Source organism: Ammospiza nelsoni, chromosome 1 (assembly GCF_027579445.1).
Source record: "Ammospiza nelsoni isolate bAmmNel1 chromosome 1, bAmmNel1.pri, whole genome shotgun sequence".
NCBI classification, from domain to species: Eukaryota; Metazoa; Chordata; class Aves; order Passeriformes; family Passerellidae; genus Ammospiza; species Ammospiza nelsoni.
This window is the reverse complement of record NC_080633.1, coordinates 110,429,473-110,450,450: the sequence shown is the minus strand read 5'-3', so window position 1 is coordinate 110,450,450 and position 20,978 is coordinate 110,429,473. Positions and strand designations below refer to the sequence as shown.

Sequence of the window (20,978 nt, the reverse complement as noted above, 5' to 3'; positions counted from 1 at the left end):
GATACTCTTTTGGATACTGTATGCTGAAGTTGTGACTTCCCATGATGCTAAAACAGTGCTTTCTCTTTTTATCCCTTAGAAAATTACACATTTGCAGATATTGTCTTTGGAAATGAGCAGGTAGGTGGATGGGTACAACTGCGTATTTTGTCTTTTGTAAGGTGTCCCTATCATGTGACAGGACAAAGAGGTGGTAAGGTAACTTAGGCTGGCTTGTAGTCAGGAATATTAGGATCCCAGCTCCATAGCTGAACTACTTTGGAGTTACATTACAATGCTGGCTTTTTTGCTAATACTTTTCCTTCCTTTTCAGCTCTTTGGAGTAGTTATTTTAAATGTGTCCCAGGCCTCTAGTTTTCTAGTAGAGGCCTGCAGATATTAGATTCTTGTTCTTAATTATACTTTTACTAAGACAGGCTAAAAGTTCTAGTTACAACTTATTTGAAAAACTGGAAAACTAATGGATGTTGGTTCCAGAATTTCAAAACTACTACAGGAGGTTGCAGTGAATTCAAGGAGTCTGTTTGATTTTTCTAGAAATTTAGGATCCTAGACTACCATGCTCTTCTAATCTTTTTTAAACATACAGATACTGAATAATCCTCTCAGTAAATGATCTTGATACAGCAAATGCTTTCTCAAAACCTGAGGAAAGTAGGCCTCTTGCATTAGGTCATAAATTTGCATAGTGGATTTAGTCAGTTGAATGACAGATTGCTTATTTTATGCTGAGCATACATTTTTCCTGTATTGAGCTTTTAAAGCCAAAGAAAACCTATTCACTGCCATTTCATTTCATAGGCATATAAATTGAAGTCAGGACTAAAAATCTGAGGTAGATGATACTTCTGTCCATTTTACAGTTGGAATCTGAGCTACAGCAGCTTGAGCTTTCCTTGAGAACATTTTATTACAGTGGAAAGATGGGGAAGGAGTCCTCCCTTCTGAGCAGTGTCTCCAAAGGTGGATTTTCTCCCTGGGTATCAGCATTCTGCTGGTGCAATAATTATCAGCTTTGCACCAGCATATTCTGGAAAAGCTAGCAATTTTGAAAGGAAGGGGTTGCAAAGCCAAGTTCCTTGCTTATCTTGTTGCATCCAACAGGACACAGTATCATTGCTCTTAGAAACCAGTTTCTTTGCCAGGCTTTTGGTGTTGGAAGAGCTTGGTACACATGACAGCACAGTGTTTCTGTTTGTGCCATGTATGTTTCTAACTTAGGTAAATAATTCTAGCTAAGCTGAGGAAAATATTAGTAAGCAAAAATTACTTTTGTGTGACTTAGTTGGATGCTGCAGCTCTCTTTAATATATTTGATATATCACAGTAGACTGCTTTGTGGTAATAATCAAAGCTCCTATTTCCAAGTTTGGTATTTGTATTTCTAAACTAGCAAGTTATAGCACTGTGTTCCCTATATTACCTTTAGCAGCCCTTTAGCTATTCTGATCTCTAACAGGTCAGGCGCAGAAACCAAGGTGTCTGGCATCCTGTAGCTTTGCAAAGGGAAGCCCACTGGGATAATGGAACTGAAATGCTACAATGATGAGCTAGCTCTGTTAGAGCACCTTGAGTCAGCTCACATCCTGTTCTCAACACTTTCTTATCTTTTTTCTCTTGTAGATAATAAGTTCAGCCAGTCCTTGTGCAGACTTTTTTTTCCAAAGCTTATCCTCTGAATTTAAAAGAACACACGTGCAATCTCATACTCATGCATCTCAAAGGGCAGTGAAACAATCGTTTGATGAAACATTGAGATTGATACAAAAATGCAGTGAAGTTGATTTGAACATTGTGGTACTGTGGAAGGTAAGTATGGTTGTGGCCTTTGTGGTAATTTGGGCATGAAACATTACAGTTAGAAAATAATTTCATGTGGTATCCTGAACTGTCAGGCATATACATATGGAATTTATGGGTGAATTTTTTTTCCTGAAAACAATCAAACAAGCTATAACGATGCCAGCAGCAAAGATAGTCTTAGTATTTATTGCTGTAATAAGTGTCCCTACATTACTCTGGATGCACCCAGTTCTTCTTATCTCTCTTTTAAAAGAGAAAATTACAAAATCTTAAACTAAGAGACTTGTTAATGCTTGATCTTACAGAACTGTAAGAGCAACCCAGTCTGTTTTGAAGAAGAGTCTCATTTGAAGCAGTGGAAATTAGCAGAAATATGTCATGCTAGCCTATTAGTTTTGATCAGTACAGCACGTTCCACCTAAGTTAGGGAGCAGTCAGTAATTCTGTGTTATGACTCCTATGATAGTTTCTGGTCTGCAAATGTCTTGTATTATGTTCTGTAGGCATATGTTGTGGAAGACAGCAAGCAGCTTATTTTGGAGGGCCAGCATCATGTTACCCTTAACACTGTTGGGAAGGAGGCCTTTTCATTTCCTCAGAAGCAGGTAATCTACTGTGAAGTTTTCCTTTACAATTGCTTCTTGCTGTAAACAGATGTAATGAATTCCCTAGTATGTAAGTGGAAGCTTTTGTAGAATCTTAACATCAGATATGTGTTATTACTAAATAATTCAGACTGACAAACTCCAGGTTTGCTTAGTCCTCTGTATTGAACTAGCCAGGCCCAGTTGAAACATGAGAAAAGCAATATGCAGGTAAGCATGTTGATGAGCTGTTGTTGAGGTAAAGTCTTCTTTGGTGTTTCAGGTAGAACTAGAAACTTGTTAATGGCACGAAAGGTAATGATTATTACATAAAAAAGTTAATAGTAAAATGGTGAAGTTTGTAGTTGTTTTGCTTGATGAAAGAAAGCAGCATCTGTAAGAAACTGTGGGTGGGTGTCTTCTGGTACATGAATTGATAACAACTATCGAAGTTACAGATAAGGTTCTATAAAAATGTCTGTACTAAATAGAGTTTATGTGGATGAAGAAGACTAATGTTCAGAATAAGAGGAAATACGTCTTGTGCTTGTTTAGACTTCTTCTGAGCAGCATATTGCTGTTCCCTCTTGTTTTGGTGCCATGCTTAATATTTTTACCAATATTGCAGACATAATATATAGCTTTTAGTGAGCTCCTAAAGTTGCAGCAAAAAGTACTATGTATTAATTTTGTCAAGAAAACAATACAGAACAAATGTCTTCCTATAAATGCCATGCTATAATTCAGGTAGTGAATTACTCTGAAGCTGTGCATTCGGCTTTGGTTCGTCAGCCTTTAAGTGTTTGTACATTGCTAAGATAATTTTTTCCATTTAGTTATTTGTGCAATGAAATAAATGGGAATTGGCACACGTGCTCTAGCTATGCTGAGGTGTACAAAGGCTGTATTAATCTAATGACAACTGCCCCTCAGGTATTCCTTTCCCTGTCTTAATGTATATGTAGAACTGTAGATCACACTGTAGACATCTAAGGTTAGGAGACACAATACTGTGAGCTTCTGATCTCATCAAGTTCTGATTCTCAAATGAATAGGAAGAGAAAATAGAAATTAATCACATCTGCATCCTAAAATAAACAAATGACTGAATAGTATGGGTAGAAATTCACATTTCTTATAGACTGGAACTCTGTCTGTATCACAATCAATTTCAAAATAAAGAAATTGATCCTGCCGCTAGCATCAAGGAGGATCTATATGTACTCTCAATGCTTTTTGAATATATGCTACTGTATTAGCATTCTCTGTCTAAAATCTATTTCTAATCAGGTTTTATTACATCTATCTTCGTATAGATTGTACATTGATTATTGTATTCACTTCCTTAAACATGAGGAGTGCACTTCTTTTGAAGTATTCTGTAATTTGGTTGGGAGCAAGAAGGCATCTGCATTGTCATGCAGTTGAAATCTGCTATAAGAGTAATTGATTGTTGAGGTTTTTTTAATAAAGGTATAAATTCTGTGTCCTCATGATAACCAAAGCCCAGAGTTAGCATAAATTTTAAGATCTATGATCTCAGGATTGCTAAGAATTGAGAAATTGCATATCCTCACATACTACTTAATTTAATTGGCTCATAATAGTGTGGGGAGAGCAGATAGACTGCTGTGAGGTGTAACAATTAATTGATTTGAGACTTTGTAGCAGTTTGCTTCATTCAGTCCACATTTCAGAATTAAAAGACTCCCCAAAATAGAATTAAATTAAGCTAGATATAGAAAATAATGTACTTAATCTCTTAAGAGCTGTATATTGTCTTTGAATTATTTTGCTCTTTTAAAGTAACACAAGCAGTGAAAAGCTGTGGTGGGCAGTGGTAGAAAATCCCAAGCTCAAACACTACCTCTAATTTAGTATTTTCAGTGTATAATTTTGTCTTATAAGCCTGTATTTATTCTCTTAAGTCATGAACAGGGTTGGAAACTACTCTAGATTGTTTCTGATTTGCCTTGTGCCGACAGTATTGAAGTTGGTTGTTTTCTGAGGACTGAACAGCAGAGGGAGATGGAGGTTCATGCTTTTTACCAGCACATGTGGGTTACCAGTTCATAAATGATAGAGGGCTGCTCTGATCTGGGGAGGAAAAAAAATAATTCCTGACTCTGAACAGAGTGTCACCTAGGATGCAAGAGTCCACTGTCTGCATTTATTGCTGAGTTATGTTTGTAGCTTCTCTACAGTGACTTTCTTCTTGACTTCCTTAGTTTCATGCTGTTGTATGCAGCAAAGGAATTTTTGTCTGTCTGTCAGACACAGACAATTATCCCCAGCCCGAGAACAGTCATACAGTGGACACTGATGAAACATGAACAAAATTCCTCTCTGCCCCGCCCCCCCCTTTATTTCTTTTAGTCCTCTGAGAAATGGCTCAGATCTTAGCCACATTAATCAAACAACTCTGTTGAAAAAAATGTGATCACTTACTTTATATTTTGGTCAAATTCTCTGTACTGGTTAGCTTCTGCTACATTGTCATTTGTGGCATATCTCAGATTAACTCTTTGCCAGCTTCTAAATATGTAGTTTGGATTCACAGAAGCTTCTACTACTGTTCAGGGAAACAGTAGAAACAAAGCTTCAGTAAAGCACTGTAGTGAAGAACAGGAGATAGATATTTTTCAGCACTGTTATGTTTAAGTTGTTCCAGCAGTTGCTGCTAGATTGGTAGTTGGGTGAACTGACATAAATTCATCCTCATATGTCTGTAAGATGTTAGACTGCTGGCTGAGCCATGGTGATGGGTGGTTACTTCTGCTTGGATCCTTGTGGGACGTTTAATGCACAACAGGGATGTGGAACAGGCAGCAGGGTGCAATTATTCCTGTACCACAGTAGCATAACTTGCTGTAGTATTTGATAAAATCAAGATATAACTTCTGGTTACAGTGGGGCTTGGGGAAAGGCTGAAATGTTTTTCTGGGTAAAATTTCTATATGTACCAACATATTAAAAAGGTAAGCAGCAGTAAAATTCTGTACAAGTTTTTTAATGCTCAAATCCATGTGCTCCCTTTTCTTCCATGTTTATTCAAAATAGAATTAGAGATACTAATCCTTTTTCATTCCAACCACTACAATAGCTATAGCTTTAAAGCTGGTTTTCTGTCACTAAATAGAGATGTTTATTGTTGCTGTTTGCACTAGAGTTTTTTTGTATAACAAAATAGCACTACTTTTGAGCATAGGCTACTGGACAGCGTAGACCTACCAGGAGATGTGACAATCTACTTACACTTTTGTGTTCTAGAAGTTTGGAGTCATAATGTGCAGTGTGCTGAAGGAACACATACAGAATATTGACTTTGTTAAAGTGTTCATGTGTTTCATATAGAAATCTCTCTGGATTATATGGAAAACATTTATCTTCTTATCCTTCCTCTCATTTGTTTTTGAAAAAAATGTCCTTTGGCTAAAAGTAGAGGAAAAAATGCTCAATATAGTTTTTTGCCTTGAATCAGAAGGTGCCACAAAGTGATATGTTAATAGTCACAGGCAACAATATCTGAAGGAAAAAAATCACATAAGGTGTAAATAAAGTGAATTGCTTTGAATAGATCCATTTCAGGCCAAGTAATAAAAGCCTCACTTATAAATTCAGTTAAGAATTTGTAAATTAGGGCTGTTTTTTTCAACTATGGTACTGCTGTAGGTTTTGTTTCTCTTCTGAAACATGCTTTTTGGAATCAAGTAGTTTTAACTGAAAGTCACCTTAAAATTGCACTTGAAATACAGCTACTCTGTCTCTTCTTCTTGACCTCTCTGCCTTAAATTAGTGAAAGGACAAAAACTTCAAATGCATTAAACATCCAGTCACAGTTAGGGCTGTTGATTAATATTATTTCTTACTGCTCTCTTCCCTGTTTTTCTAATCTGGTGAATTCAATCCAAAAGATTCTGAAAGTTCAGTGTAATATGGTGGGATAGAAGTAGTAGTGGAAGTAATAGGACATCTGACACACTTCTGGTTTGCAATGACTTCTCACCAAAGGAAGGTGAGAAGCAGCCTAGAGGTTTGTCATTCGAATGTTGGCATGTTGGGAATAGCATCTGTCCTTTCCAGGTGTGCTTCAGGACTGCACATGATGTTCTGGGCTGCATGTTTAGTCCTGTGAATTAGACCAGTGGTAGTCCAAAGTAAAATCCATAAAATGTGTATAGAATGGATGCAGGCAGAGAGAATAATTTTAGGTAAGACAGCTTCTTGAAATATATGCAGCTTAGTGAGTCAGCAACAGTTTGGTTGGAAGCAGAAATTCTTGAAATGTAGGAGAGGGGTAGGGTTTAAGTAACTGTTTTTCCTATTACTGGAAGTGACATCTTTTGCTGGTTCAGGACTATTTTTACAGAATATGTGGGAGGAGATGCTTGAATAAAACAAGATTGTTGGAAGGATTTAAGACTTTCCTTAAACCACCTCAGTAGAGGAAAAGCAAAGTTCTTAAGGGTAAATGAACATCAAGAGGTGAAATACACATTTTTCACTCTATTGTATCAATTAATAGAGCAGATACAGTACCAGTTTGGGAGATCTGGCTTATATTATTGTCATGAATGAAATATTACAAGTAGTTGCAATATTTGATCTGCTGTTTTACCCATTATGGACTGCAGAGCTGAAGGAATCTGTTTTCAAATGCATTATTTTATTCTTTATATCAGTAAAATACTGTTCCTGGAGTTCTCATTTCTGTAAGTTGAGAGCTACAATGAATATGGATGAGTCACATATTGAAGGAAGCAACTTAAAACTGGGGTTTTAAAATAGAAATTCTCAGATCTAAAATGGGAAAGGGAAAAAGCACATCATTTAGATGTCTCACTACTGCTTTTGTATATTCTGCATTTACTTATGCTTAGTTCCATTCAAGAGTTTCCTGTTTAGGTTTTCTTCTGTGCTGTGCATACTGGTCCCTTGTATTTGACTGAGCACATCAATCCTTTTGGCTACTTATGACTTGTGGTTTATGGGGCACATATACTGATCTTCTGTACAACTTGGAAGTCAAATTACAGTGCTTAACTTTTCTTGGTGTGCTTAAGGGCACATTGACCCAGTCTCCAAGAATATTGTTTATGAAATGGAAAACTTTAGGTTGTGTAATATTTGGTATAAAAATCTTCGAAAGTGACTGTATGTGAAGATACCATCACTTCTGTCTGTCTGATGGAAGAACTTCTCAATTTGAAAGTGCATTCTAAGATATTAAGGAATGTGTTATGGGTAGATCTGTCTGTTACATCTATTTAAAGAGGCTTTGAATTGTTAAAATGTTGCTTTTTTAACTTTTAGCTAAACATAATTGCAGGAGAGATCTGAAACTGGTGTGAATGACTAAAGCACCATTTCAGAAGTGTATATAGAGATGATTGATAGCTTTTTCAAACTACCAAAATACCAGACTCTAATGGTTGGGACTTTCTTGTAACACAAATGAGTGAAGATGTGGAGATTATTCTACTTGAATTAGAAATCTTCTGTCTAGTTTTGAATATATTTGTTTGAAGCTGGCCTGTGTAAATGGCTTTGGGCACCAAGAAGCTTTCTAAAAACAGAAAACAACTTTCTAAGCACCAGTTGTGCAGTTTGTAGCTCTAGGAACATGGCTGAGTTCTGGTGCTAATGCTTGTTGTGCATTTTTAGGCAAAACCAAAAAAGCTTTAAAATGCAGCTATAAAATGTAAAACAAAAACACACACCCCTCTTCCAACCTCTTCAAGTCAAGCCTCTCTACCAGTATGTATAGATGAGACACTCAAATTGCACTATAACCGTTTTTTGAAAGGGACAATCCTAACCATTGATGTGACTTTCTTGTATGCAGCCTATGCTGGTTACTGGAGCTTGGACACTTCTGGAGGCTTTGCAAAGAACCACACTGAGTCAGCAAGCTGATTTTAGGGGTCTGAATTTTTTTTTTCCCTTTTAAAAGGCAGTACTTCACTTGGGCTGATAATCAAGGTGTTCAGCAATAAAATATCACCTGTTCAGTTCTTGATTTTTCTTTTGCTTTGTGAGTATAAGGCTGTTACTGCTTGGTGTGTATTCTTGAAGGGAAGGTACAGGTGCCAAGTAGATGTGGGCTTTTGGTTTGGTTTTTTTAAGCCTTGATCCAATTTCACAAGCTCCAGAGCAGGGCAGGAGTTTAATGCATCCTTCAACTTAGCATTTTTTAGCAGTCTCTAGGTAGCTTTTTGATCTGTATGCACATCTTCTTGGTTATTGTTTGGAAGTCATTAATTCTTTCCTGAACCATTCATTAGGTAAGTGAAAAATGGGCTGGATGTTGTATCTTAGCCTTTGTTCTAGGTACACAATCACAAAAAGCATAGAGTCTGAGCAGCTAAACTTGGAGAGACAGACATCTTTTCTGACTCTCACACCAGAAGGTGGCTGAAATTAAGTTTAATTCTGCTGGAAAATTATTAATTTTGCTGCTTTCCAATCCTTCATCAGAGGTGTAATATTAGAACTAAAGGTTGGAAGTATTAATAGCACTCTGCACTTTCACCGGTGAATGTTTCTGCTGCATTTCATGATGTTCTTGTCTACTTGTAGAGGTAAATATTCGTATTTGTCTTTTGTAGGGTTTTAAAAAAATACTCGGGAATTCTGATTGGGAGGACTTGGAACAGGTAATTGACTCTAGGGCAAACTACAGTATGTAGGGTATTGCTGTGTGGTTGAAGGCAGCCTTGAAAATTGGTTGGACTGTTATTTGAGGGGAGAGAATAATTTAAATGAAAACCTATAATCTCTGCTGTGTTTCGTGCTGTCAGTTTGCGTTGTTAGGGTGGGATGGAAACACCAAATTTATTCAACACTTAAAATATATTTTATTGTTACTATAGAATATCTTTTTTTCTTCTCAAATTACTTTTGGAAAAAGCTACTCTTCCTTTCAAAGGGAAGACTTACAAGCCTGTGAAAACATTTGGTGTCTTCCTGGTATTATCAGCACAGTGACTAAGGTGTTTTCACACACATTTCCAGATGCCCCAGTGTGTTTGGTTTTTAAATCAGGTTTCATTGCCTGTACTGTTTCTTTTCAACTTGGAAGGTACAATTTATCACCTTTTAATGAAAAGTATTAACTTTATTATAATGTACCAACTTAATGGTGGCTTTTTAAAAATCTAGTTTCATGTGTTTTTGGTAGGCAGTGACGTTTACTGCTGCAAATTATTTTTTTCCTTTAAAGATGGATTTTCTTCAGAATAGGTTCGTAAGGAAGTACTAAAGGGCAGCCCCTTCCTGAATAAATCCTGCTCACAAACCAGATTAGATGATGTTGGACAGAAACGCTGCACCAAATGCAGGCTGGTTGCAGCTTTCTGTCTCACTTAATTTCTGCTTCAGGGACTCATTCCATCCAAAGGATTAGGGGGAATCCCAAGTAGTGTGTTAGAGCTTGTCTTGGGCTTTCAGCTGGGGACAAAAGGGTAACTTTCATATCTGCAACTGCTTGTTATGCAATTTCAAAGAAACTCTGTTATTCAGTCCTTCTGTCAGTGTTCACACATTCCTGTAAATTTCTGTTTGCTTTACTTTGGATCTGTTCTGGGTAACTTGTGCATTGGCTTTCCTGTTCTGAACTTCCTAGGGCAGGTGATGAATTTTTTTAGTTAGTTGTTAGTTATAGCTGCTGAACAGGGAGCAGTGTAAATGCTGTCCCTTTTCTCTAGAAGGCAAACCCAAGCACTAGCAAACCACTGCAACAATAGTGTGCTTTTGTGAAACTTGCACAGATAGTGTTTTCATAAGCAGCTGTGAAATCTGTCTGAAAAGAGGGTAATAGATAAATCATACCAGTTCCTCGTCCAGCATGCTTAAATGCAAACCACCTTGGAAAAAAATGTGAGCATTCATAATGCTGCAGATTTGTTTCCCTTATGAGTTATAGTTCATAATGGAGAATTGTAACTTCTGTGATTAGATTTCTCATACCTTATATTACTATTTTCAATGCTATCCTAAATTTGTTTCAGGAACTACCAGAAACAGTTCTCTTGAAGTTTTTCCGACCAGAGAACACGCCGGTACCTGCAAGACCAACACCGGAGCAGCTTTCTAATCTTATTAAGACAAGTCTTCATTATCCAGAATCTTTTAATCATTCTTTTCATCAAAAAAGGTTAGTGAAACATTACCTTTAGAAACTTTAAAAATATTGTTAATTAGACATAAATCCTTTTGAGACTTGCTGTGTGCGTTATGGTATTAAAGTCTGGTATGCAAGTGTGAAATGTTGTTGACTTTTTAAACTCACTGCTTCAGAAGTTTATAGATAAAATGAAAGTTTCCTGTAAAAAAGGATAAACTAACACCATAGCTCACAGTTTTAATGTAATGTTATCAAACTTACTGAAAAAAAAAGAAATAGTCTGCTCCCTTTGTGTTTATTTTTGTTGTCAGAGCAGACAGTGTGATTTCTTTGAGCAGCCAGACAGAAAGAAAGATGCACTTTTAGCTCAAAGGAGCTGTTAATGTCTACAACATCTCACTTGCCAAGATTAGCTACACGTGGTTCCAACTTACGTCAGAAGGAAAAGTGGTAACAGTTCAGATCACTGGGCTTGTGCCCTGGAAGAGTATCAGTATTAACCTTTCAAAAAGCCTGCTGCTAGACTGAATTGGTTGGAGCCTGTAAAATCTACGAGTCTTTCAAAATTGTAATGATATGAACAAACACCCTGGCTTAAGTTCGGAACATTCAATGGGTTGTACTTGAAACATGAAGGTACCTATTTAGGCCTGAGTTTTTGTATCTGAAAGCTCTACTGTGCTACAGTTTTTTATAACAATTCATGTAAGTTGTCTAAAGAAAGGGATTTGTTTCTAAAATCTAATGTTTAAATGTTCTATAAGGTGCTATATTTTAATGACAGTGATTTAATGACTTGCATTATTCTTGTAGGACATTCACCCTTTATTGGTTAGAGTCTCTAATTGTTTTTTTCTTACAATTCAAGTTTAGAATATTTTAAGTGTTTAGGCAATGGCAAGGAATTCCAGTGACACAAATCACTTGCTGGAATACATAGAGCTGTTTTACCTGCAGTAGTTTGTGTTTCTGCCTGTTGATATCTTAGGGTCTTTCTTGCTCCAGCATTATTTACGAAAACAATAATAGTAATTGTGAACAAGCAGAATATCAATTAACTGTATTAGTTTTATTTAGTATGAAGGCCTGCATTAAATCCAGGTATACATGTGCTATCTGTTCTGGTTGAGCACTGTTCAGGTTATAACTTAAGGCCCAGTGTCAGCAATTCCTCTATGGGAGGCAGTGCAGAGGAAAAGTATCCAGTCAAAGTGTGCTGACCAGAAATTCAGAATATAGTGTACTGGACCATGTTATCCCATTCTGGTATGTCTCATGTCAAACAAGCAGATTTCCTGTAAACTGAGATGGTATTTATGCTTTTTGTCTCCTTTCTCAGCTGGATGAAGGGAGGTGGTAACTTCATTTGGCCTAAAGGAGCCAATCCAGTTTGCCTTAATTGACAGCTTTTATTATAAGTAGCTCTATTCAGTATAAGTGATTATATTTCTACCTACACTGGCATAATTGATAACTACATATAAATTCTGTGTTACTGGAAATAATTTTAACTATTTAAGAGTATAATTAAGACTATCCAAAATTAGATTTTTTTTGTCTTTAATGTAGAACTGTTTCTCTTTGCAGCCTCTGTCTGGTACCTGTCACTCTTCTACTTTCCAATTGCTCCCAGGCTGTTGTAGATGTGATGATTGATTTGCGGCATAAACCAACAAGGTAGTGTGCAAATGTTAATAAACCAATATTTTTAAGAACCCTTCCTAGCTTGGAGAGTCTTGTAATATTTTAACTATATTGAATATCTAGAATAGGATTTTTTTCTACGGTGGCTTCTTTGAAAGAATTGAAGTTGATAAAGGTCTCATGCAATTAACTGTGAGTCTTCAGTCTCTGCTAAGACAGGGCCTTTAATTGTGACTCTTGAGTAGTTAAAACTTGACTTTTTCTAGAGATCTTTTCTAGAGAAAGATCTTTTCTACCAGTGAAATAGGAGCTTCATCAGCCTTTATTAAACATAAGTTGTTAGGTTTTCATTTTTAAAATTCTGAATAATTTGTAGACCTCCCACAATTTGGCCTTGTGTAAAATTTTGTAGAACCTTGGATATTTTTAAGACTCCATCTGGGTTTAGCAGCTGATTCTTATGACTGCCGTTTTGCTCAGTACTGTAGTAGTATGTGGGAAAATATTATCATTGAGGAAGTGTTCATGAGTTGCTTCTAAAAGTTTCACTGAAGATTTTTTGTGGGATAGAGAATTCATCACCATGATATCTATACCATTGTAATTCTACCACTTGTGTTTAAACAAGGCAACTTCAATTCATGATTAATGCAGGTGACAGCTCCCCTTCTGCCCTCTTAGGTATAACACTACCTAGTCTGTTTGCCACCAGGAAGGGGAAGAAAGATTGTGAAGACATTGCAGGGGCTTAGTCATGGGGGAGCAGTGGCTTCTTGCCAACAGTCCGTGGAGCCAAGTAAGATTTTAAAAGCCCAGAGCCCAGAAATGGAAGACAGAAAATTTAAGTGTAGTTTACTTTTCAGGTACAGTTAGGCAGCCAGTCACTGATCTGTTTTTTCACAAGGTGGTCATATTGTGTTACACTGGGAGGCGTGTCCTAAGACAGTGTACTCCTCATGTACCTTGAAACTGCTTTAAAAGAAAGCCCCCTCATGCTCTCTCCTAATGTGTCAGTGCAATGTCTCTAAAGCAGTGTATGTCCATTTTGACTATTCCTGTGTGACATGCAGTCTGATTTAACTCTAGCTCATGGGACAGACCTAAGAATGTCTGAAATAGGAATTCCTTAAACTATGACAATTTGAATATTGTTACTACATTTAGTGTTAGTGTTATGTGCCAGTTATGTAGAAAGCTGAGAATACACTGAGTTCTTCATTATATACATCTGTGTGTAATTAATGTCCTGTGTATAGTGTACAGTACATTAGGAACCAAAGAAATGCATTTAAATGTTTGTAATGATTCATCTGAGCTAAGGAGAGAGCCACTCTAAGGATTTTTAAGTGAGACAGAGAACATTAAAAAATATTTGGTAAGACTCAGAGTTCAATTGAGCTGATTGAAAGATATAAACATCCTGAAATTTACTCAAGGGTACCCTAGATACTCTGAGTCTGCATGTGTTTATGTATTTGTGGGAATGGGTGTGAGTGGATAGGGATGTAGTAGGAAAGAAGACAGACACAGGTGATTTTTTTTAAGTTGTATTACAGTATCTCGATAAAATGCTAAGTGGAGTTCTGTCTGTAGCTATGATGTCAGCTGCTAATCCTTGCAAAGTCCAGCTTTGTCTTGCTAGAAAACATGCTCTTAAAGATAAGGAGGGTTTGCAGAACAAAGACAGCAGTATGCATTTGGGGAAGGCAGTGATTTAAGGGTAGTGATTGTAGGCAGGCAGTCAAAAAGACTCAGCAGCATCAAAGACAAATGGCAGTTGGCACTCATCCAAGGAGAACCAGAATAGTAACATAAGTTCCCTACTGACTTCTGAAAAATTTCTAGAAAGTATCAGTCTTTGTAAGGGCCTGGTGAGGGGGGAACAGTGCATTCTGCAATCTTAGAAAAACTTGGAGGGAGTCCTGTAAATAGGTAATACATACTTCAAGTGCAGAGAATGAACATTTTTATCCTTTTTTTTTTTCCAGCTCCGAAGCACTAGAAATACATGGATCTTTTACATGGCTTGGGCAAACACAGTACAAGCTTCAACTTAAAGGCCAGGAGGTCTATAGCTTGCAGCTCAAAGCTTGCTTTGTTCATACAGGTGTCTATAACCTTGGAACCCCCAGAGTATTTGCCAAGCTCGTGGACCAAGTTACTTTGTTTGAAACAAGTCAGCAGAACTCCATGCCTGCACTGATCATTATCAATAATATCTGACCACTTCCTGAAAAAAAGCACTAAAAGAAAAAATAAATGGGATTCTTTTCTTACATTGCTGGTTGACATTTTGCTGCAGTTTTTTTGGAATAGCACCTCAAACATCTATCTTGTTACTAAAGATCGTGTAGAAAAGAAAATAGCAAAATATTCAGATGACTTGTCAGTTTGTTTCTCGAAGCAATGCACGTTGGACTGAACATATGTTTATCCTTTTATAATGTATTTCTTCTCTGGTAATTAAGATATTCATAACATAAAATACTCTAACTGAAGATCTGAACATACTTGTACGTCCAATGCCCTGTCAAAAATGCAGCTTTACTGCTGTTACAACTTCCAGCATGGTGTGTTTAATATTTGTGGCTGTATTAGGATATGATTCAGGAAGAAAACCTCATTGGCTTTTTCCTGTCTGAAGCCATTAGTTATGGTAAATCCCAACCTTACTGTGAAGTTCAATAAGGTCTCTCAATTCCATTTCTGATTCTCGGTTCTTTAGTTTAAGATTTTGGTTTCATATTTATAGAAACTGGTGACGTTTCAAGGTTTACATAAAAGTCCACCTAGGATGTATAAAAAAAAATTTGAACCAGTTTGAGTATTTTCTCATTCATCTCAAAACAGAAGGCACTATTTCACAACCATGAGATTGTCATTTAAATTGTCACTTACTTTATTATGTAACTATAACAACTGATCTGTTTAAAAAAAATCTACTCAAGATTTTCAAGAAATGTATTATATTTATAACAAATGTACTGTAAATAGAATAAAGCATACACCATATTCACTGTATGGACTGGTGGCCTTTTTGCTTCCCTTTGCATACAGCTGTAGCAATCCACAGGTGCTGCTGCTATCACAGAACAGTGCTGGTGCATGAGACAGTGCATCTACCTTCTGATGCATTTTATTCTTACTAGGTAAGGCTTCCAGTTTTACTCGTGTTGGGTACTACTGCATGACTGTCTCCAGGACTTTAAACTTTCTGAAAGTCTTGGAGCCCATTCACAGCACATAACCTTTCACAGTCAAACTTAATAGGGCTGTGGATCATTTTGCTAAATCAATAGAATACTGAAATATTCTCTGTCCATTAATATGTTGCTTCGCGCCTCAGGTCCTTTTCTTTTGATGTACAGGTTGAAAGAATAATCTGAAAGGTTTTCAGCATTGTAGCCTTAAGCTGTGTCATCATTGCTTTTTCTGTCTTACATCCATTTAGGGGAAGAAAAGTCATTATTGATGGCATTCAGCTGTGCTCTGTAGGCCACAGTGTTATAAGTCACAGTTGGTGTATATTTTAGGACAGCCTGTCCAAAGTGGGTTATCAAAAGCATGATGTTTAGAAACTGGATGAAATAAGAGAGACCCTGTAGAAGGAGTTGGACTTCTCTGATGGAGGCTGGAGGTGGTACAAATGGCAACTCACAGTCAGATCCAGTTGTTGAGCAGTGGCTGGCAGGTAAAAAGCAGGTGAGAATTGGAGAATCTCTGAATGACAGAGCAGTGAGATGAGATGAGATGAGATAATGCAGGGCAGAGCAGCTCCTGGAGTCTCAGCACTGCAGACCCAAATGCGTAAGCTCTGACGCTCACCTGCGCGTCTGAGCTGTCCGTGATTCATCAGTCTGAGACTCAGCAGGAGCTGTGGGTGTCTGGGGGAGGAGGGTCCTTGGTAACCTGCTTTTCTGGATTTCAAATATAACGGTGGAGCTTTTCCTTTCTTGGAATTGCAGTAGCAATGGTTAGCTGGAGACATGGTTTGTCTCTCCTGGTGTGTCATTAGAAATTCTAAGTGTGTCTTTGGGAGCTCTAAAATCAGTATGATTGCTTAGGAGAGGAACTAGCATGGAAGTAGGGCTAAGCATGCCTCCTTAGTGGATTCTCACACGGGAAACTCTGTGTCCATGTTGTGGACTTCCAGTGATGATGGAATGTCGCAGATATCTTTTTATGAAAATCCTTTCTTGGGAATTTTTCTTCCTGAAAAGCTGAGAGGCTCCAGGAACAAAATGTAAACAATGATTGTCTGCTGCTGTGGAATGCAACAGGTGGATCTGTGATTGGTCTCGTGCAGATGTTTGCATTTAGTGACCAGTCATGGCAGAGCTGGCTCTCTCTCTCTGTCCAAGCCAGCTGCCTTTGTTACCATTCCTTTCCAGTCTAAGCTTAGCTAGTCTTCTGAGATGAAACTTATCCTTCTATTCTTTTTACTATAGTTATAATGTAATATATATATAATAAAATAATAAATCAAGCCTTCTGAAATATGGAGTCAAATCCTCGTCTCTTCCCTCATCCAAAGACCACTGTGACCACTGCCACAATGGAAAACAATTCTATTGAAATTATTTGTCTTGCTTTTGAGTAAATAAGTGATTTGCAAAGGCATGCTTGTACTTCTGTCATGGCAATGTTGTGGCTCACAATAGATCATAATATCACATCTTACTTTTGAGATAGCTAGAAAAAGCTCTCAAAGACAATGAGTTCTAAGGGTTCTTTTTTTGTACTAGGAATCTACTTTCTTGCTACCTTTGTAACACAAAACCATGAAACTTGCCAAGCCGGAGGTTTTGGTAAAAAATAAAATGCCCTGTTTCAATCTGGGGAATATGGGAATAATTCTATCTTGTATTACTTAAAATACAGAAATAATTCCATATACTAATATACATAAAATTAGGCTTTTTTTTGAGCTGAGTAACAACAAACCTGTTCCTGAGATGAGGTGAATTCTGCCATCTCTTCCATACTTCATGGCGTGTGTTGCTCCATCCTTTGCTAGGGGAATTCAGGAGGTTTTAAGCTGCTTTGCCAAAAATTGCTGAAATGCTGCATTGACAGGTCGCTATTTTGTGGAATGCAAATCTGGAGTGATAGGGTTTTACAGAGTCAGAGTGTCTGAATCTTGTAGGAGATGACTATGATAACATAGCAGGGTCTTGTTCTTTTACTTGTCTCAAGCAGCAATCCCCGTCTGCTTCCTCAAAAATAGTAGAAATCATTCCAAATGGGTATTCATCTGATATTTTTAATATTGTGCACCTGTCTTAGCTGAAACTAGGACGGTATTCTATTCTAAAATTGTTTTGAAGGGATGGTTATGCTGACAAAGCTGTGGAGTTTTCTGAATTTGTTGCCTTGTCTTGTAACCTAAACTTTTCTATGCTTCAAAACAGGAAAAACAATCATAACTTTAATACTTAAATTACTTATGGACACAAACTCGCTTTGTTTCTATCTGAAATGACATTTTTAAAATCCTGTCTAAATATTGAGTAATGGAATAATGACATAACTAGCAATAAATATCTAAAAGTTTGTAGCAAAAGCAGTATTAATTGCTTACCTTATAAACAAAATGGCCATTTACTTACTCTTGTGGTTGGTGTAGTTTTAATTTATTATTGCTGTGTTACTAGAAAAGTGTCTGGCTAATTACATAAGTCATAAACCTCATGGTTTAAGACAGGTAATATTCTCCTGATCCTCAGCATGTGTGAAAACCTGTGCTCCCTAGGAGCTGGTTACAATTCCAGGTTTGGAAGTATGAAAATAATTGGTCTTTGCCACACAACGTGACTTGATACCAATTAATACAAAATCCACTGAAGCCCCCGTCATTTAAATGCAGTTTTGGGAAATTTAAAATCTGCCAGGTTTCTGAAATCGTTCACTTGTCCTGGAAAGACTGTCTGTACAGTGAAACAAGTAGGACTAGACACATAGGGTCAGTGAAAAATTTAGAATGAAAAATGAGGAGAAAAATAAGTACAATTATCTTTTTTATTTAAAATAATAAAACATTAACTTTTTAAGTAGAAAAAGGGCACCTAACCAGTTTATCAATTGCATTTTTATAATACTTTTTTCCTAAATAAAAGGAAATTTTTCTTAATAGATTTCCCAGAGACTTCTAAAAATTCCAGTCAAAACAACTTTTTCATCCTGTTTTTTTTTACAGTGATAGATGAGGTAGAGAGTATGTAAAAAAATCAAAAGCAAAATCAGAAACACTGACTGTGATGCCCAAAAATGTTGGTAGTTTTTGGAAAAAGCACCATAGACATGCACTGAGAAGGTTTTGGATAAATTGCAAAAACTGAGATGTACCCACTACAATGGCTTTAAAGATATGACCATTACAGGGAGGGAAGATAAACTTATTATTCTCTCTATCGAGAACTTGATACTTGACTGAGGACAGATTCAGCAACTCAACCTTTTGGTATCATTCAAAGTTTCTGGTAAAAATAGCAGGAGGGAAAAATAATGTAAGGAGAGGTTAGTTCTGTGTTTAGAAGCTTCTCAATAGAAGATTTGAAGATCTGTTTCTCTCCCACTGAGTCCTCATACAGAAAGCCAAATAGTGTTCCTTATTATCCCTCATGTCATAGGTCATTGGTAATTATTACTGTCTCTCAGGATCCAAGACGTGAAGCTAACAAAGGAAATGAGCACCAATTTATTTCTAGCTTTGATAGAAACTAGTTTTTGCTCAGGTACAAATGCTCTAGTGGCCTGTGCCTTGAAACATCAGCTTTCCCCCTGATGAAAAACTTTAGTTTCATTTACTAAATAATTTCATTATGTTTTTGAACAATTTCTAAGTATTAGGAAATTCTACTGTTTCTGGAAGCATAAACTTAGCTGCACTTTAATTTAATTTTTGTGCTAGGATTCTGCCAAGTCCAGTAGCAGAATAGAGAGGTTCAAAGTAAGTGTTCTTTGGCAGTCACTCAAATTGTGTGCTGCTCCAGAATAAAGACATAAGATTCCAAGATAAAACCAGAAGAATTTCAAGTTTGGATTCACTGACATAATGAATTTCAGCAGAAATAATACTTGATACCCAAGGTCAGTGTGGGTCCCACTGCATGGGCTGTATTTTGAGCTGTTGCCTAATTTCATTCCCTGTGTAACAGCGAGGCATACATGTAGAGCATGTTTGTTAAGATAAAAAGATAATATAATTAAGTTGTGAGAAAAATTATGCCAAAGTGCTAGAGTGACTGGAGCATGCCTGTGCCCTGGGAAAGAGGATAGTGTATAATTAGAGTAATGAAAATGAAAAATAAAAAAAAGTTGGTTTTCATTATTTCAACCCAGGATCACAATAACCACACAATGTAAAGAATCTTGGTACTATACCAAAGCTTTCTTACTGATCTAAAGAGAAAATTTCCCTGCTCTGACTAAATCACAGAATCAACATTTTCATTATTTTTCAGCTGTAAAGGTAAGTACAGCTGTCTTACTGAAAAGCCATCACCCTGTCTGTGAGACTGCCTGGAGAATGCAACCATGTGGTGCAATGACAGCCACAGTCAGATTAATGGGGGCAGAACTTCAGTATTAAAGATTGCCTTTAATTCAGAATCTGCTGTGACACACAGCTGTCTACACCAAAGGTGTCACCCAGCCCAGGTGTATCAGAAGTCAGGTCACTGAATTGCAATGAATACAGTAGAGACTTCTGGGTGTTCTTCACTTACTACACTCTTGCTCCAGTGAGATGAGGGATTATTTCTGAGTGAATTAAAATATAAAGATGCCTGCAGAAATGGAAATCCACTGAGGGAACTTCAGTCGTTCTTCATATGCACATTGCCTTTTCTTCAGTCCCTTGAACAATTTCATGGAAAAAATTACTCTTGTAGAGTAAAAGCCAGGCTGGAACAGATAATTTTTTCAACACTTCTGTTTTTAAAATCGTGAATACATATTAAACACTGAGTGTTTCCTGATCCTATTTAACTCAAGATTTATTTACTACACATTTCTAGTTTACAGGAGTAAATAATTAATTTGTAAAATGTCACTTGGTTAATGAGTTCTGCTAATTGCTTAGTGGTAGCTGAAGAAGTGGAAAAATGAACACAGTTTAAAAATTGTTGCTATAGACTATAGCAGTGGATAAATCAATTCAGCTGATGTTTGCAAATGTTATTCCTGTGGGTTTTCCTCTTAGTAAGTTAGAATAGATGTATTGTTCTCCTCCTGATTATTGTGGCATAGTTCTTTTCCCTGTTTCCTCCAGGGTGATGAAAATTCTGCTTAAAAAAAAAAAAAAGAAGAAACAAGAAAACAAGACTGTAGCCATAGATTTTTGCTTACTGAGGGAAATAACTTAGTGATGATCATTAAACAGCTGCCCCGTGATCTCCAGGTACTTTGAAGCCCTAGGATGAGAGAGGTATTTCTGTATATTGAGGAGACTGTAAAGGAAATAAGAACCCCTTCTGACCAAACCAGAAATACTTCCTGAAATTCACAGGCAACATCTTTCTTGTTATTCTTGTGAAGAAAGCATCAGTGATAGACCCAGCTTTCCTCACTTGTCAGTGCAGATGCTGTTGTTGGGGGGATGCCAGAGGGAGGGACAAAAGTGTACTCAGGACATGGGCTCCACTTCTTACAGCTGCTGACACCAGGGTTGTATTAGGTGCATTTAGTTTTAGTGGCAGTTAACCTGAGGCTCTTGAACCCAGGAGATACTTTGAAAAAATCAGGTTTTTGTATTCTGCACTGGTAGCTTGCACAGTATCGAGGAAATACTTGAAAACATGATTTGCTTGTACCAAGAGTTC

The 20,978-nt window shown here is 37.0% G+C and overlaps 1 protein-coding gene across 4 annotated transcripts in view; it reads left to right on the top strand.

Annotated features, from left to right (window-relative positions):
- Window positions 1-15,177, top strand: part of TRAPPC8 (trafficking protein particle complex subunit 8) — a 52,454-nt gene extending 37,277 nt beyond the window's left edge. For 2 of the 4 annotated variants that reach the window (XM_059473162.1, XM_059473145.1), the window contains 7 exons: window positions 80-120; window positions 1,624-1,809; window positions 2,307-2,408; window positions 8,996-9,043; window positions 10,397-10,542; window positions 12,100-12,189; window positions 14,145-15,177. In XM_059473162.1, coding sequence (XP_059329145.1) covers window positions 80-120; window positions 1,624-1,809; window positions 2,307-2,408; window positions 8,996-9,043; window positions 10,397-10,542; window positions 12,100-12,189; window positions 14,145-14,379 — 848 coding nt within the window. In that variant the 3' untranslated portion in view covers window positions 14,380-15,177. The remainder of the gene's footprint in view (window positions 1-79; window positions 121-1,623; window positions 1,810-2,306; window positions 2,409-8,995; window positions 9,044-10,396; window positions 10,543-12,099; window positions 12,190-14,144) is intronic. The other 2 variants (XM_059473171.1, XM_059473154.1) reach the window with 1 other exon arrangement.
- The last annotated feature ends 5,801 nt before the right edge of the window (window positions 15,178-20,978 follow it).